At 42.3% G+C, this 15,061-nt stretch overlaps 1 protein-coding gene across 1 annotated transcript in view; it reads left to right on the forward strand.

The window, feature by feature from the left end:
• ankrd50 (ankyrin repeat domain 50) overlaps positions 1 to 15,061 on the forward strand; it is a 63,390-nt gene that overhangs the window by 21,280 nt on the left and 27,049 nt on the right. The window contains exon 3 of the mRNA XM_079556449.1: positions 10,361 to 10,593. Within this exon, the coding sequence (XP_079412575.1) occupies positions 10,361 to 10,593 (233 nt within the window). The remainder of the gene's footprint in view (positions 1 to 10,360; positions 10,594 to 15,061) is intronic.

A 15,061-nucleotide genomic window follows, 5' to 3' on the forward strand; every position in this document is an offset into this window, starting at 1 on the left:
CCACTTTTGGTTCTGAACAGTGAAGACGGGAGCAAACCAGGAAGGCGGCTTGTGTGTTTGTGAAATCACAAATACCACGAGAATTCAGCTTAAAGGCAACGGAAAAGGATCCTTTGCTAATGAAAACTAAAATCCTGCCCGTTAACCCAGTAGGTTAGACTTAAGCAAACAAGTTCTGACATGTGAACTCAATCTTGACAATAACTAGTTATTGCATTACATTAGATATGTTTTCCAAAATCAGGCTGCCCTACTAATATTATGTAGGTCTGCAAAATACCATATTACAGGTGCTCGCCATATAATTATAATATCATGAAAAAGTGCATTTACATCTGTTATTCAACTTAAACTGTGAAACTAATATATGATAGACTCATAACATGCAAAGTGAGATATGTATAGCCTGTATTTGTTATCATTTTGATTGTTATGGCACACAGCTCACAGCTTGTAAAAACTCCAAATTAAAAATCTTAGAAAATTTTAATATTATAAAAATGGGCTGTAAGCCATAATCACCAAAATGATAACAAACTAATGCTTGACATATGTCCCTTTGCGTGTAATGGGTCTATCATACTATATTATTTTCACATTATAAGTTGAATAACAGAAGTAAATGCACTTTTTCATGACAGTCTAAGTACATTGACAAGTACCTGTATAAGTATAATATATATGCTTTCATGCTCTTTCAAGTTTTGGAGCAACAACCTTTGATAATTTGACTGAATAGGTTTTGTGGTATTTGCTTAAGATGAATAGGTGAATAGGTCAGTTGAATAAATAGGTCAGTTGCATGGATATTTTGCACCAATAAAGCCCAATGCACACCGAAACGCCTTGACGCGCGGCAAAAGAGCCGTAAGATCCTTTATTTTCTATGAGAGAACGCACACCGAGGTAGCCGTGCCGCCGCGGACAGACAGGGAGACTGCAGTAAACTTTGTTTGGAGGGACAAGAGAAGCCGCAGAGACAGAGAAACCATCGTCAGGGCTCAGGGGAAGCCTGTTAAACTCGTGTCAAACTAAATTGGTGCCAACTCATAAAAAGACGCCTTACAGGTTCCCAAGACCTCACTAGGGTTCCCTAAAGCTTCTGAAAAGACGATGTTCAAACTTGTTTGATGGAGATAATTTCAATATTTTTATTGATTGTAAATGACTATGTACCTGTTCTTTTTGCTTTCATTGTTTCTAAAGTCAACTTTCCCAACACTTTTCAAACATCCCAATTCTTCACCGGAATGAGTTCATCAGCACGTTTCACAACTTTCAAGGTCACTGTCTTGAGAGGAAAAAAAGCCTTGTAGAAAATGCTTATTAATTAGATGGGTCTTTTTTCACAAATGTCTGCTTTTACAATTTACTGATGCAGTTGTTGGTCTGGTTAGAGGTTGGGGACACTGGCTTCTGCTGTCAGTTTCAGCGGCAATCTATCTGTACCCACGTGTCCATAAACATCATGTACTAAAAAAAAAGGTCAATGTTTTCCATTTATGATCCTTGAGCTCGCCAAAGTGGACAGCCTTAATGCACAGAGTGGAGGCTAACATGAGGTCCAATCACTTAGACTGCGGTACTGGAGCATACGGGCCATTTCTCCAGCACACTTTATGTAAATGTGTTCTGGGCCATCTCTCCAACCAACTTTCTTTCCGAGTAAGCAAAAGTGGCTCTCATGAAAAGTTGGGAGTGCATTGAAAGTGGGTGTAGTGTGTTGTTGGAGGGTACTCGGTGTTCTCAACATTTCAAGTGAAGACGTTTGCAAATGAAGGACTCAAGAAAATCTAGTGTCGGGTTCGTCATTTCAGCTCAATTCCATGAAAAGAGCAATAAAAGGAAATACAATAGCAGTTTGTAGGTAAGTGCGTTTGATTGTAGACTTGGCTGTCAGTTTTCCATACCCTATTATCAGTGTCGCAAGTTAAAATTTTAGCAGGTAAAAAAAGCTGCAATTTCATGATTTTCATGATTATAGCTTTAAGGGTTTTACGTTTTTGTCACTGTAGGGAAATTTGTCCTTTCATCCCTCAATGCTCCTGGGCTGATCTATGTTTGTGTTCAGAATCACATCGCCTCTTGTACATGATTTGGATTAAATGGGGAAGCTGGAACACCCAGGGTTGGACAGGAGGAGAATATGCAAGATCCATACAGAAAGGCCAAAACCACTTAGTGCCATGCTTTCTGCTGCTCTTTTGGCTAGCCAGCGATGACAACATTGAACTGCATTGTTGGCCCTGTTTTTAGCTGTTAGTCAAAGCAATAACGGTCAGCAGTAGCTCATGTAGGTTCAAACACTGATAACAAACCATGCCTACTGATTGAACATATGGCTACTGTAATGTCAAACAGACCTTATCAGCCGCATCACTGCCACAATGTCAACTGAAGGACTGATTGCTTATCTTGCATGACTGGGTAAGGCTGAGTTAAGATACCTATGATGCGTTCATGTCCATCTTCACACTTGTACATGCCTGTATGAAGTACCCAAACAAACCTTTTCCCCCCATTAATGACTAATTGCAGTTAAAAGTATATCGTGTTTGCTGGCATTTAAAGTCTGTTTAGTGATTTACAATGGAAAGAAATGCACTTTCTTTCCCCAATGTGCGCTTAAGATATTTCTTTCATACGACTTTCAAAATGTAAGTAAATGTCAAGTAAATGTCAAATTCAACTTATTGAAAGTACCACACCTGTATAATGCCATTCATGGTTGAATTGAAAAGTTCCCCCCCCCCATAACCTTCTTATTATTATTTTCTACTATAACTATAACTATAGAGATTTAGGTGAGTTATTTCCAAAACCGCTGCCAAATTACCATGAATAGAATGAAGGTTTGTGACTTTGTAGTGATGGGCTTAAAGGGATAGTCTGGAAGTGTAAATGTTTTACAAATTTTATAAAATGTACAAAATCGACTTCCTGGTCTTGCATTTTGATGTAAAGTAAGTAATAATTTTGTAAAATCTCTCCTTCCCGGATCTCAGCAACTAATGAGATGAGCTTTTTCCTATGAACCAGCCTGTCAGATCCAATCAAGAGGGAGGGGGAGGAGCTTGATCGTTTACTTTTGAAAATTCTGTTCCTGCTCTCCTCATTTTGGAAAACTCTTACTTTTGAAATATTTTTCTCCCTCTCCTCATTTTGCAAACTCAGGCTGGCATCCGATTCTAACCAGGAGGGGAGGGGCGACGGGACTTGATTAGATACTTTTGAAATCAGCCTTTCTCTCTCCTGATTTTGCATTATACACAATATCACTAGGATAGTCTGTTAAAGGAATAGGCCACCGTTTTTACATACTGAGATATGCTGTTACCTCACTTTAGCCGTGTTAATATATCCCCGTCTGGTCTTTGTCCGTGCGCTCTGCCAGGCAAACGGAGCACATACGCAGCCTCTCCCACATGTCACATAGCTCCAAAAATGCTCACGATAGAAGCTACCAAGCTCTTCCACGTGTTCCCTATTTAAATAAAGTTACGTGAAGTGTTTTCATGCGAAGTATATTTACACAGAAATGTAGCATGTCGATTTTATAAGCAAATAAAAAGGGGGACTATATTGTGAGGCGTAATGATACGAGGAGCACAGCGTCCGCGTAGTAACTCCTAAAGACTTCCCCCCGCTCACTTCCGTCAATAACCTTTAGGAGTTACTGCGCGGACGTTTTACTCCTCGTATCATTACGCCTCACAATATAGTACCCCTTTTTATCTGCTTATAAAATCGACACGTTACATTTCTGTGTAAATATACTTTGCATGAAAACACTTCACGTAACTTTATTTAAATAGGGAACACGTGGAAGAGCTTGGTAGCTTCTATCGTGAGCTTTTTCGGAGCTATGTGACATGTGGGAGAGGCTGCGTATGTGCTCCGTTTGCCTGGCAGAGCGCACGGACAAAGACCAGACGGGGATATATTAACACGTCTAAAGTGAGGTAACAGCATATGTCAGTATGTAAAAACGGTGGCCTATTCCTTTAAAGGGTCTTACGATCATTTACTTTTGAAATATTTTTCTCCCTCTCCTCATTTTGCAAACTTAAAAACAAACCAAAATACATAGCCCACTGTATGTCATCTGCATTTGACCCATCCTTCGACGATTAGGCTGTAGTGCATGTTTTTGGTTAAACACAGGAAGAACCGGCAAACCCCGCACTGAAACGCCGAACATGTTCAGACTCCGTGACCACTCCATGAAATCACCTCTGCAAAGTTGTTTTATTGGCGCCGTGCCCAGTTTTGCCCTGTCGCCTTCGACGTCTTCACTTAGCTACCCGACAGATGGAAACCGAAACATTCCAACCTCCCTGCCTCCTACTATTTTGGACTTAGCGATTGGCACCCACTCGGGCATATGTCGGGTCAAAAAAAATACTTGGTACAGAAGGCCAGGGTCGCGACCGTTTTGGCAAACCAACTCGTATACGCTTTTCAAGCATCTTTCCTGTCTGCCATCTTTTGTCTTTTGACGCCTCAAGGACCCGAGGCACGTTGGATTGCCAGAGTAGAATGTCTTTTTGTTTTCTTGTCGTGCTGGCAGGGGTCGACTTGATTGTCTCATTATGTGACGGTGGTTGGCTGAGGAGGCTTCCGTTCGCGCGCATGATTTGGATGGACGTGTCTTTTCAGCGCGGCTCGCAGATGGTGCTTCAGGTTCTCTGTGGGCAGTAGGCTGATGGACTGTGTGTCAGAATAAGCAGCAGAATGTGTGAATCATAGCAGTTGAAAGCTTTTCCTCCGGCGACTTTCACTTTCCGTACCGCGAGATGAAGCCTGATGAAGGGGTCGGGGGGAAATGGTAAGAGTTGTACTGGGTTTGCGTAAGGCGTTTGACTGTCCATTCTACGTTTCAAATAGACTTCTTTTTTTTTTGAGTTCCTGGGACTCTGAAGTGCCAGGATTGGGCTTGTGAAATGTTCCCATTTCCAAGGCGTGAAAAAGTAGAGCAATTACTTTCATCGAGCTTCAATACTGACCCAATAAGTGAAGCAGGTGCGGTTGAATGATTGAGCAACTTTTAGCATCTATTTAAAAAAAAAAAGGAATGGCTGTTTTCAAGCCCGTGCACTTATCCATCCAGCCTCCCAATCTATTTGATGCGCATATCTCAGGTAGCATAAGAACCGAAAATTACCTTTGCCTGTCCTTATACAGTACTTCGGGCTGTAAGTGTACCTCGCTGCTTGCCCGTCTCCTCATGTACTTAAGGATAATGAACTCGTTGAAATGCATGCAGAAAATGGGAGACATCTAAAAAAAAATCCAAAAGCCTGAAAACTATTTCGGAGCCACGGGGTTAGAAACAGGCCGTTGAGCATCCAAAAGGAAGTCTCATTAAAAGCGTATTTTAGAGTGTTTTATGACGACACTCACAAGCGGTGCGGGCTCCATTAGGGAGGAGTGGTAGTTAAAGACGCCGTCCCGTCAAGCGGAAGGTGACCCGTTTCATTTCTGCAAAAAAAAAAAATTAAATAAAAAGATGACGATGCCCCGAAACTTTCTCCATCCAGTTTTTACACGGGTAAATTATTCAATTGCTCTACAACTTTTAAATGTTTAATGAGCCCGTGGCCAGATGAAAATGAGAGATTTGGGGAATGCAATATTAGCCAGTCGAGCTGAAGCTGCGTGTGATGTGCAGCCTTGGGAAATGACATTGTTAGTGCAGATTTGTTTCCACAGAGCAAGGAAGGAGCAGATCAGGTCAGGTTTGATTCGAGCAATTAAAACTGGCCTACAATCAAAACAGGGCACCCATTGATTACTTTGCGATGAATAAACAGCCACTTATGCTGTTGTTATGTCTATGGAGCTGAGACATTAGCTTCATGTAACGTAGAGAGGCCAACCAAACTAGTCAATGAAATGGTCAGCCATACAAAGATTTGAATCAGGTACCTTGTTGGACAGTGGCATTTTGACTTGGGCTCTACCCAGACTCCTATGCCTTTCCTGTTCTTCACAAAGACATTAAAGGAATAGGCCACCGTTTTTACATACTGAGATATGTTCTTACCTAACCTTAGACGAGTTAATATATACCCGTCTGGTCTTTGTCCGTGCGCTCCGTCACGCACACGGAGCACATACGCAGCCTCTCCCACATGTCACATAGCTCCAAAAAAGCTCACAATAGAAGCTACCAAGCTCTTCCACGTGTTCCCTATTTAAATAAAGTTACGTGAGGTGTTTTCATGCAAAGTATATTTACAAAGAAATGTAACATGTCGATTTTATAAGCAGATAAAAAGGGGTACTATATTGTGAGGCGCAGTAACCCCTAAAGGTTATTGACGGAAGTGAGCGGGGGGAAGTCTTTAGGAGTTACTGCGCGGACGTTGTGCTCCTCGTATCATTGCGCCTCACAATATAGTGATACAAAGACCAGACGGGTATATATTAACTGGTCTAAGGTTAGGTAAGAACATATCTCAGTATGTAAAAACGGTGGCCTATTCCTTTAAGTCTGTCTTATGGCTGTGGGTGACAGGTGCAGAAACACATGGTCCATCTGTATCAAAACAAACACTTCCGGCTCATGTGAGTAAAAAGCAATTCACACACATGGAGGTCCAACAACAGTATGGACATCTACAAAATCCATATCGGTATATAGCACTAAGGGCTGTTAGAGGTGAGCGTGCTCTGAATGATGCGGAGATATTTGAGAGGAAATGCCACCTTTGTATTTTTGAGTGACGCGCTGCAGGTAAACAACGGTGAAAGGACCGTTCTGAAATGGGAGGGTGGAAACGGATGGTTCCAGAATCTCTTCCTGGGCTCCAAAATAAAGTAGGACCGACCGGTTCATCAGGCTAATAAGCTACAATGCGCTGTTTGTTCATTAAAACAACCCAGCGCATTTCATGTACTCTAATTCTCTGCAGATACACGGATGCATGCGCATGTCTGAAGATCAAGCAACACTTCTAAAATCCACAAAGGAATAATTGCAATTCTGCCTATATGGATGAGCACTAATTGTCTTATATTTTGTGCAGTCATTCATTAGCGGTGAGTTCCATTCTGTTGTGACATCCTTTTGTATGTGTAATAAAAGCATTACAAATGACTTTAGGCTCGTCTGTTGAGACAGAATAAAGTTAAAGATTGCTTGGCTTGCCGTGCGCATCGACAGAAGTTTAATGTACCGTTTTAAGCGCCACATTTTTTGCGCTCGGCTGCGTATTGATGTGGCTTTAAAAAACAGAAACGATCTGGGTTTATTGCACAATGCCAAATCACTGTGCAATCTCCCCAGACATCAATATTAGCCGCACCGGGAGTTTTGTTTAGGAATTTGCGCATGTATGGCTGTCATTTCTGCTGTCTTCTGTGGAAAAACCCAAGGCTAAACATTGCACTAGGAGCCAAAGTTTTTTGTCAAACAGAAAGTCCTTGTGAATTATAAATGAATGTGTCTTGTGTGGATGCCTTCTCCGAGCGCGGATCCGCAGTGCTGCTAATAGATGCAGTTTGGATGGGCTCGTATTTAAACGCCTACGCACTGCCTTCAATTGAGACTGATGAACTGACAGCGGTGTGCCTGGGGAAAATCATTCTGCTTTTCAGTGCGACCGTGGGGCGTTGCGTCAGGCCTGAGCAAGATTTATCAGAAGGCAACATCAAGAGATAAGCACGGCTAATAGTGAAAGGCAGCGTGAAGAATGCACAGTCGGAGGGGCGCTTGTTGCGTTTAGGACTGGCCGGCCGTCTGATGCCTTTTTTGTGTGGAAGTCTGGGAACTGTTGAGTCCGGGTTGGATTTTCAGATTTGTGCATCTTCTTCATTTTAAGGTCAATCAATCTTGAGCATTAAAGGTGCACTATGCAACTTTTTAAGTGAAAAAAGTGGACTACATGATGCTCCAGGATCAAATGTTTTTAGGTGTTCGTAACATAATTTTGCCAGAAACCAAAAACAACTGATTCTGGAGCATCACAGAGGCCACTTTTAGGGAAAGCAAAGGTGCCATGCTGCACCCATGAAGCCACTGTTACTAAAAGGCAAAATACACACGGATATCAACACATTTTTTTCACATAAAAAGACAGTTACATTGTGCATCTTGAAAGGGACTGGATGCAAGTTGGTCATTTTTTATTCTGCACTTGGGACCCAAATTAACACCTTTTTGAGTGACAGTGCAGGATTTTGGTGAACAGGTCTGGACTTGTAGCATTTTTAAACTCCATATAGTCCCTTTAAACTATATTAAAAAATGATGTTCACTTGTGAAAACATGAGTGTGGTTCCATTTCATGTTTAAATCATTATAACCAAGTTCATACCGTCGCTTGATCATTATCTTCACTATAAAGTAGCCTTGCCTCGCTAGGTAGCTCATGTTTTTAGCCCTTTTTTAACTGTTCTTATCCATGGCAAATAAAAAAAAATAGACTTTGTCTACAGCTGAAGGGATGTTGGCACAGTGGTCATATTTTCCAAAGGTCTTATATATCTTTTTTTTTTTCATTTTCAAACTGCTTAATTCATAGGAAATTATTTTGCCCCTTTGCAGCATATTGTGTTGGTAAAGGAAACCGCTACGTGCAGGCCCGCCTTAATGTACCCATAGGCCCCGGGGCTTGAACAGAATTGTAGGCCCCCCCTCAGCGCAAACCCTAAATCCCATAAAAAACCCAACCTGCAACTCCTACATGTGTCAAAAATAAATGTTAAATGACATCTTGCAATGTGTATCAAAATCTCTATCTTTAATGCAAATAAAAAACAAACTACAACTCAACTAAAACAGACTGTCTCTTGCAAACAGAAAACATGCTTCAAAAATATGGCAGAAATAATAAAAATGAGCATAGCTATACATCTTAAAAAGGTCTTTTTCTTGACTTTCTGGCTGAGAAGTCTTTAATTATGTCCGTAAAGTCCAAGTCACGAACGATGTCATTTTCAAGTGACATCAGTGAAAGATGGCTAAGTCTCTCTTGGTGCATCCCTGACCTCAGGCGAGATTTTACCAATGAAAGCTTTGAAAAGGAGCGCTCCCCAGCCATCGAACAGGGTCTGAGTTAAAAGGGTCCACAATGTTCGAGTCCTCTTCCACTCCTCCTCCTGCTGCGGGAGGAGTGTCTGCTTCAGCGGCGCCTTTTTCCTTCTCTGCTCCTAACTGGTCCGCGCTCTCCCCCCCGACTCGTCTGGGCGTAGCGGTGACATGGCAGCTGCATAGCTACTGGTTGAAGGCTGGGTTGGCTATACGGGGAAGGCAGAGGCACCTCCTCTAGCAGCTCCTCCTCACCGGATTGAGAGCCAACAATCTCCTCTTCGCTCTGGCTGTCAGCTGCGGTCTGCGCCTCCCGTGTCAGGGGCGCTGGCTGCAGCGGCTGCGGGTGCCAGTTCGCCGAGGCTTGTGGAGGTGCCTGCGTCCGCGGCGCTGGTTCCACCTCTGGGTGTTGATTTTAAAAAGCCCGTTAGCTTCGGCATATGGCTCATCAGCTCTTTATCACGACGCTCCTTCTCCTTTTGCGTCTTTCTTTTCTGTGCACCGCTCTCAAACTTTTTCTTCCCTGACATTTCTGTCTCTCGCTACGAGTCGCCATCAAGAAGTGTGAAAGTGAATAGATGCGTTACGTTGCCTACATAAGTTACGTCTTTCTATGCGCTTGGATTGGTTAGAATTTTCATAGTATCAATGCGAGGCGATGACAAATTCTAGCCTATTGGTCAGTTGACGCCGCAGTATGTGATTGACAGGTGAAACAAACAAATTACAATATTATGGAATTCGGTTATATCTGATAGGCCCTCTGGGCCAGGAAGGGCGGGCCTACTCCAGGTACACACGTAGGAGCGTGAAGTGAAGTGATTGACATGAAAATCGACGAATCATCTTTCTTTTTCCTTTTTTCTTTAATTCTGATAGGCCCTTGACAATAGTAGGCCCCTGGGCTCCAGCCCCTGCTAGCCCGTTGGATAAGGCGGGCCTGGCTACGTGCAGTGTGCATCATAATAGGACATCTTTTTTTTTAGCAATTGTGATTCCAAACAACTAGCCCAGTGGAGGGACACATTACTGTGTCAAATATCTCCCCGAGATGTTTGAAACATGCTCATAATCTTATCTCCGCAAAGAATCTGGATGTATGCAATGCTTTTTAAAAATTAGGAATGACCACAACTAACAAACACTTTAAAGTGGCTCTATTTTTATTTCATTTTGTTGACAGTAAATAAATCATCAAGCTATGAATCATCAAGCTACTTGGTTTACAGAGACTGTACAATGCTGCTATTGTATCATCATTACTATTTGTATTACTGTCCGATACACTATAATGCTATAACGCGATTTCCCTCTCGTCTCCCTCAGGTGCGTGCTGGTGCCCCTGCTCAGCGTGAAGCCCCCTCAGCAGGCCCTTTTTCTGCTGGTGGACTCCATAGACGAGGGCTGCCAGCTGGGGGAAGGGGAGCAGAGGGCCAGCACGGGTTCTCCCAGGACCATCGCAGAGCTGCTGGCCATGCACCACGAATACCTGCCCCCGTGGCTCCTGCTCATCTGCTCGGCCCGCAGGCAGAACAAGGCCATCACCAAACTGTTCACAGGTAAATAAATATGTGACGCTTTTTACTTCAATATATTTTTATTGGCTTGTTTGCTACCTGCAGGCTATGTGCAACGTCTCTTTCTATAAAGACATAATCAGGTGTAGAGAGAAAGATTATTGGGGTGGCTGAAAAGAGAACGGGATTGTGTTGTCAGAACGGCACCAAATACTCAGTGACTGTGATGGTAAACCAATAAGGATTTTACATTTTGCTAGAACATGAAAGTTTTCCGATCCTATAGAGTAGATGTAGTATTTACCAATAGTATAATATAATATTACTTGACCGAGCTGCTGTTTTTATTAAGTTAATAGTACACTGGCTATTTCTGTTTTTTCTTCGTTCCAGGTGCAACGCAGTGTTAATTTAGTCGACTAAAATATTGAGTCATAATTTTAGTCAAAGTAAAATTTTTGCCAACTAACAATTGGATTAAAAACATTTTTAAGTTTCTTTATGAGACTAAAACTATGACGGAAATGTCCAGATATTTTTGCAGACTGAAATGTGACTACATAATAATGAAAGGAAGAGACTAAAATCATCTAAACTTCCACTGGATGTTTGAAAGAGCCTCGTATAATTTAAAGAAGAACTTAGTTACTTGTTTACCTTAATAAATCCTTTTCATAGTACCTCTGGGGGTAATACAAGTGTTAATGGGATAATTGGGATTGATTAAATATGATTTTAATAAATGTTATAAATGTAAAGTTGACTAAATTTACATGCAATTTTAGTCGACTTTAAAGGAATAGGCCACCGTTTTTATATACTAAGATATGTTCTTACCTCACTTTAGTCGAGTTAATATATCCCCGTCTGGTCATTGTCCGCGCGCTCTGTCACGCAAACGGAGCACATACGCAGCCTCTCCCATATGTGACATAGCTCCGAAAAAGCTCACGATAGAAGCTACCAAGCTCTTCCACGTGTTCCCTATTTAAATAAAGTTGCGTGAAGTGTTTTCATGCGAAGTATATTTACACAGAAATGTAACGTGTCGATTTTATAAGCAAATAAAAAGGGGGACTATATTGTGAGGCGTAATGATACGAGGAGCACAGCGTCCGCGTAGTAACTCCTAAAGACTTCCCCCGCTCACTTCCGTCAATAACCTTTAGGAGTTACTGCGCGGACGTTTTACTCCTCGTATCATTACGCCTCACAATATCGTCCCCCTTTTTATTTGCTTATAAAATCGACACGTTACATTTCTGTGTAAATATACTTCGCATGAAAACACTTCACGTAACTTTATTTAAATAGGGAACACGTGGAAGAGCTTGGTAGCTTCTATCGTGAGCTTTTTCGGAGCTATGTCACATATGGGAGAGGCTGCGTATGTGCTCCGTTTGCGTGACAGAGCGCGCGGACAATGACCAGACGGGGATATATTAACTCGACTAAAGTGAGGTAAGAACATATCTTAGTATATAAAAACGGTGGCCTATTCCTTTAAGGAACAGGCCACCGTTTTTTCCATACTGTGATATGTTCTTACTTGAACTTAGACGAGTTGATGCGTACCTGTCTGGTCTTTGTGGGTGCCCGTGGAAGAGTTTGGTCGCTTCCAACTTCATCCCCGTTTGGAGATATAGGAATACAATGGGAGAGGCCAAATGCTAACAACATCTTTGGTCGTTTTGCGTAACGGAGCGCACGCACAAAGACCAGACAGGTACATATCAACTCGTCTAAGCTCAGGTAAGAACATATCTCAGTATGTAAAAACGGTGGCCTGTTCCTTTAAACTAGACTCAAATTGTAAATAATTACTAAATCTGACTAATAATGACTAAATCTCAACAAAAACTAGATAACATTTTCGTCGAAAGGCTAAGACTAAAACTAAAGTAAAATATGTTTAGTATGTATGCAGTAAAGTGAGATCCTGAAGCAATTAATCCGTGTTGTGCCTTTAATAAAGGAGACTGTGTGTCTGTTAAAATGCTATTCAAAAGTCAAGAGTTTACAAGAAAAGAATGAAAAATGGTTTGTTTCCAGCACTGTAGTGATGTGATTCGAGCTGACACAACGATACGAGGCAGTCTTTGCACTTGTCAGCTCTACTCTCGGCGTGTGTCTGCCTAACCGCGGCTATTTCCCCGTCCTAATATGATCTATTTCACGTGCGCTGCTCCCTGGCTCGTCTAGTGCGGCATATTCAGCTTGCACTAATTGGAACGGCTGTCCAACATCACGACATGCCCATAAGGATTAGGGTCACTGCTCCCACCCCGCTCTCCGCACACTGGATGGTCCCATGACACAGCCATACCTTGCTGCCAGGCCAGTGCCCACTGCGCACCGTTGAGCTGGCACCACATGAATCGAAAGAGCCCGATCGTGGGGGTGGACAATTCGTAGGTGCTCGTTGTACTTTTTTCTTTTTTTCTTTTTGGAGAGCGCTGATGTGGGAGCCGCTCTTGACCTTGGAATGCCTTGTAAACCATTATGTAATCATATCCGTGGCAGATGCACAGTCAGGTTCAAGGCTCGGCCAGCTGGGTTCCTCCTCTCAATCGTTTTATTGAATCATAGGAGTGTTCGTTTTTGGATGTGCTAATGAGCATTTGTAAGGATTATGTTTTTGTCAAGTTTCTGTGAAAATTAACATTTATTTCGCTACAGACTCGACGCTGTAGTTGCAGTACATTCATCCAGTGCATCCTACAAACATTCCCTTTAATTTAGAAATGCAGCGTAGTAGTCACAGTACAGTGGCAACAGTGTTCTCCTTCAGTGCAGAAGGCTCACTTGAGGTTGATCATATTGTGGTCCTCTTTGAGAGTTCAATTGTTTTCTCATGAGTAGGGCTGAAACGACTAATCGATTAATCGACGACTAATCGATTATTGAAATAGTCGACAACTATTTTAGTAATCGATTAATCGTTTTCTGGTTCACACAGACTAAAATGGAGCAAAAATGACATAAAAATGTAGTATTTTTGATGAAAACCTTCTTTGATTTTATATTTAGGGTCTGTAGTGTTGTCATTGTGAATTTAATTAATAGAGCCTTCAAAAAACATGTCCCTTTAGTTTACTCCATCAACACATCCTCAAACAGCGCCACTTAAGCTATAATGTGATTTAAAAAAAAAAGAAAAAATAACATTTTCCTATACCATTCACAGCCAAGCGATTAATCGTAAAAATAATCGATAAATTAATCGATTACAAAATAATCGTTAGTTGCAGCCCTACTCATGAGAATCATATCTGGGGCAGTGTTTCAAGCCGCTAGCGCATCTTTGGGTTATCTTTGGATCTCCTCCAGGGTTATTCTTATCATCACGGCGCCAGCTCCCAAAAAAACTCCTCCTAGGGTTACCCTACGCATCCAAGAAATTTTTTCCTCACCCCTCGATCTCTTGCTAAGCTTAATCCTCTCATCACAAAGTGCAACCCGCTCGCTATTGCTTCACTACAGCCACAGAGCCACACAAACATTCTTTTCTTTTTTGCTCTTTTTTGAAACAGCTGCACAGCGAAGGGGAGCCAGAGGAGTGACGGGTGGGAGGGGCTTATATGGCGATCGCATGAATTATCTGGAAATTAAATGACTGGATATTTTGTTTTAGCTGTTTCAGATCAATTTGGCATTTTCTAACCAACAGTGTAAGAAAGTGATAAAGACGTGTTTGGGTTTATTACCAAATACCTGCAAAAAGCATTATACCCTGTCTTTAACCAAGCACAGTAAAGTGTTGAAGAAACAGACAGCTTTAGTTTTGACTAAAAGCAATACAACTTCCTTCTGGACAAAATAGTGCTGAAATCAGTCCTGTTGTCTTGTCTCTGAGATCAGGATATGAATATTTTTTTCAATATTCTTTTGCTATATTCCCCACCCCTAATTTGTTCCTCATCCTAAAAAGAAATGTCACTACTGTCAACAGTGATGACATGATACACAACCCTTAAGCACATCTATCGCCCTGACATGATTGTCTACCTATTTACCTCGTTGTCCCGAAGTCAACCCCTTCAGAGCTGCGCGCTTGTCAGGTTGGCCTTATGCAGCGTGGACGTTATGTTGTCTGACAGTTGCCCAGCGCTGCCAGCCCTTCTCCCGGACAGCTTCCAATGGTGCAGAGCGTGCTGCGGGTTGTCGCGCGTCTAATTCCACAAACCAACTGTGATCCAAGCTGCCCGTTCCATAATCGCCCAGACACGGATGCCCACTCGCTCCTGTGCAACATCAAAAGGTCCCGCGTGTAGGTGCAGGATTACGCTTAGATCTCCTTCACGTTTCCCCCCTAGAACTCTGAGCCCACATGTATTATCGGCTATACGGACACAGCAAGTCTGCGCTCAGCCACGATTGGCGGTCCAGTCGCTCATTTAGATATTGTAATTGTTTGGCGTGGAAGGAGGAGCACGTCTTGGAAGCAAGCACGAAGACGACTGCCGCGTGTAACAACTTGAACCACAACCCTATTTCTAAACCTCACCTT

Source organism: Gobius niger, assembly GCF_951799975.1.
Source record: "Gobius niger genome assembly, chromosome: 5".
NCBI classification, from domain to species: Eukaryota; Metazoa; Chordata; class Actinopteri; order Gobiiformes; family Gobiidae; genus Gobius; species Gobius niger.